Here is a 3,841-nt window from a genome sequence, read left to right as displayed (position 1 = left end):
GGGCACCATCTAGTTCTTCTGGTCTCATAGTTGTATACGTTGCAGATCGGATGGTGTACCAGTCGCTAGGACTGATTGTGAATAGGATAACTTTGATTAGAGGAAGAAGAAATGTTTCTCTTGATCATGCAGCAAGCACTGAGTTGTCTGTCTCAGGTCCTAGGTGCCCCGTCTTTCCACATGTTGGCCTGGCATGTTCTCATGGGGAACCAAGTTATTTGGAAGAGTAGAGACATGGACCTGGTCCAGTCAGCTTTTGAAATTCTGCAGGTAAGAACATCTTTTTTCCTTGTGTGTTTTATACCAGGATGCTGTTTGCTTAGCAGATTTCAAAAAATTTCTGACTTTAAATATGAATGTTAAGATGCTCAGTGCAAAAGCTCTTGAAAAAATCAGTACTTGAATCAAAGCTAGACCTGTATTTTTTCTCCATTATTAAAGATGGTGGTCATTGATGGTTTTTATATCCAGTGGAGGGAAACTATACTATCCTGGTAGATTGATAACTTAGCCTAATCCCCAAATCCCATCAGAAGAGTTTCCAGCTGCCACTAAAGCAGGCCAGGCCAATTCATTTCTTGTAATATCCTTGATGAGTGGGTGGTGGGGTGCAGCTATAGCAAGGTGTCCCCCTCCCATTGGAGGAGTGGAGAGGCAAGGCCTGTCTGGCTCTGAGTAACATTTAAATCAGTGGAAAATGTTTGCCTACCTGCCTAGGAGGGTACAAAAATGAATGTGACACAGCTTCACCACAAACGTACCATCTCTGTGGGAAAGAAAGAGACCGAGATGTCAAGGAACAGAATAGGAATTAATACCAGTGAGCACAATCCATGTGTGACCAATGCTGAGATGAAGTTGGCCCACAGGGTGGGAGGCATCCGTTTGTGGCTGAGGGCAGGGATGCCTTGGAGGAGGTAGGATTGTGGGGTTTGGAGGTGAAGATGGGTGGGCAGAGGATGTTTCTGGCTGCTATTGGTTCTGAGTCACTCTTGTCTTCTTTAGACCATGCTGCCTGTGGGCTGTGTCCGCATCATTCCTTACAGCAACCAGTATGAGGAAGCATATCGGTGTAACTTCCTGGGGCTCAGCCCACAGGTGCAGATCCCCTCACATGTGCTATCTTCAGGTGCGTGTGGTTATGGCTCAGCCTGATTGGGGAGTCCACAGACATAAGGGCTCAGATGTGGAATTATGTCTTAGTTGTGGGTAAGGGGGCTGTCTGCTGAACCTGGAGGTAAGAGGACTCAAGTTCTAGACCCTGCTTTCCCACTGACTAATGGGAGTTGAACTAGAGTGTCCATCCACTGTGTTCCAGTGCCAAAGGCCATGGCCTCTGTTTTCTGCCTTTAAAATAGGGGTGGGAGTGGGGTTTGAATTGTATGGCCAGAGTAGTAGTGGCTTGCTGGGGCTATAATTCTCAGGTTGCATTCCTAGGGATAGGAGGAAGTGTGTCCACTGAAGACACCGTGCATGGACAGCTGGGGAGTCCTTGTCTTCCCAAAGCATCAGGAGGGCTAATGTGTCCTGATACTGTACTGTGTGTATGCCACAAGTCTTATTGCCCCTCCTTTTCTCTCTAGTTACTCTCCTGTCATACTTCTTTCCTGTTTTTTTCTTCCTTTCCTATACCTTCAGTCTGTCCTCGACCTTCAGTGTTCATTAGTACAGTGGGGTTTGCCACGCTTGGCTCATACCCTTAGTGCTGATGAGCTTATTCATCTACTGCAGAGAACAGGGAGTTGGTCATCCTTTACCTTTTGGTTTGGGAATGTCTATGAGTCAGCTTGGGTGAGGATCCAGCTCCCCCAGGCATGCCTGTGAGGTATGTTCTCAGATTCACACAGTGTTTGCAGGCTCAGCTGCTGGGGCACAAGGCCTGAAGGGTGGTGGCTTCTGCTGGGAATGTTAGGGATTCTCTGAAACCAGAGTCAGGACAGACATTCTTACTCACAACTAGCTGTGTGACTTTGGGCAAGTCACTTAACTTCCCTGAGTCCGCTTCCCTGTCTATAAAATGGAGGTAACAGTGGAATCAATTTCATGGGGCTGTTGCATATTAAGTGAATTGTTTGTAAAATAATTAATACTTATGATAATATCATCAGTAGTCTAACTGGGACAAAATTTAACCCTTACCTCTTTTCACAAATAAAATACAAGAGGTTTAAGTATCAAGGCATTAATCTCAGAAGACTTTGGCATGGTAATTTTTCCCTAGTTGATCTGAAGTAATCTGGAGTAGCAGAATGAGGGGAACATATTCAGGGGTGGAGACATGGGGCACCTAGTGGAAAGATGTGTTTTCATGCTGTTGCAGAGTTTGCTGTCATCGTGGAGGTCCACACAGCCCCTCGCTCCACCCTCTACCCGGTGGGGCCTGAGGATGACCAGTCTCTCAGCAAGTATGAGTTTGTGGTGACTAGTGGGAGCCCTGTGTCTGCAGACCGAGGTGGGTGCCACTGAGTGGGTTTCCTTCCATCAGAGAAGGCTTCTGCCCCAAGAGAGCAGGAAGGAGTGCATTAGTCTGCACCTTTCTCCTTGTGCTGATGCTTTGTCTTTTACTCCTCTTGTCTCTTGCTTTGCCTCTCCCTTATTCCCAGTTGGCCCCACCATCCTGAATAAGATTGAAGCTGCTCTGACCAATCAGAATCTGTCTGTGGATGTGGTTGACCAGTGCCTCATCTGCCTCAAGGAAGAGTGGATGAAGTAAGGGCCTATCTTTTGCCTCTAAGACTCTGCCTTTTGCAAGTAACCCAATGTCGCCAACCCTTGGCTGGCTCCTCTAAAATGGAGATGGTACTTACCTCTAAGGGTTGTTGAGTGTCAAGATAAGCAGATACAAGAAGTGTCCTACAATGGAAGCTCTGTTACTTTTTGCTTAATTTAAAAATTTGAAAGAGAAATATGCTCCTTTCTTCAAAGCAAGTTACTTTGTGTTTTTTTGTCAAATTTTTCTAGTCAAACATTGTCCTGATTTCAGATAATACAGTGAAGCTTAGGAGTAACCAATCCCTTTTATGAATTTAAGGGCAACAAGTTTTTTTTTTTCTTCTGTTGATGCTTCAGTTTTCTTACCAGTGTTAGACATGATGGGCAAATGAGAGGCCTGTTGGTATTGAGGTGGGTCTGCTGCTGGTCCCGAGTTCTTGAATTCTAGCTCCATTCATAGTCTTAAAGCCATTTTAGCCCCAGTGACCAAACTCTTGTGATTGTGCTATGGTATTTGAATGTTTTGTTTTTGGTTTTCTACAGCAAAGTGAAGGTCCTTTTTAAATTCACCAAGGTGGACAGTCGCCCAAAAGAGGACACACAGAAACTCCTGAGTATCCTTGGGGCCTCAGAGGAAGATAATGTCAAGCTGCTGAAGTTTTGGATGACAGGCTTGAGCAAAACCTACAAGTCACATCTTATGTCCACAGTCCGGAGCCCCATGGCCTCAGAGTCTCGTAATTGACCCCACTGTGGTAGCTTGTCTCTATGCATGCCTCTATGAAATGGTTGTGATTGTCCTTGCCATCATACTTAGAAATAGTTACAACTGTCCTCCAACTCTATTAGAGGTTTGTCCTTTAGTTTCTGGACTGTTGGGGATGGAGATGTTTCCTAGCAAGAAATGGAAACTGAACTTTGCCCTCTGCGGGGTTTGAGCCTTGGATAGTTCCCACCATACAATAAACTGTTTGAATTGCTGCAGCACTCAAGAAGGTTGTGAAGATTTGTTAGCTTCAAGTCTCCTCTGCTTTTGTACATCTTGTATGAGAGAAGACTGGAAGAGAGATGGGCACTTTGTACCTCTCAAGGATTTAGATCCACACATTCATAGGAGAAACATGTTGGG

General features: G+C 45.4%; 1 protein-coding gene across 1 annotated transcript in view; it reads left to right on the top strand.

Annotated features, from left to right (window-relative positions):
* Positions 1-3,457, top strand: part of FLCN (folliculin) — a 13,541-nt gene extending 10,084 nt beyond the window's left edge. Inside the window, exons 7-11 of the mRNA XM_007941442.2 lie at positions 157-270; positions 1,006-1,129; positions 2,321-2,452; positions 2,604-2,709; positions 3,256-3,457. Of these exons, the coding sequence (XP_007939633.1) occupies positions 157-270; positions 1,006-1,129; positions 2,321-2,452; positions 2,604-2,709; positions 3,256-3,457 (678 nt within the window). The remainder of the gene's footprint in view (positions 1-156; positions 271-1,005; positions 1,130-2,320; positions 2,453-2,603; positions 2,710-3,255) is intronic.
* Positions 3,458-3,841: the final 384 nt, after the last annotated feature.

Source organism: Orycteropus afer, unplaced genomic scaffold, assembly GCF_000298275.1.
Source record: "Orycteropus afer afer isolate SDZICR_OR568_19922 unplaced genomic scaffold, OryAfe1.0 scaffold00080, whole genome shotgun sequence".
Classification (NCBI taxonomy): domain Eukaryota; kingdom Metazoa; phylum Chordata; class Mammalia; order Tubulidentata; family Orycteropodidae; genus Orycteropus; species Orycteropus afer.
The sequence above is the reverse complement of the archived record's forward strand: the minus strand, read 5'-3'. Positions and strand labels throughout refer to the sequence as shown.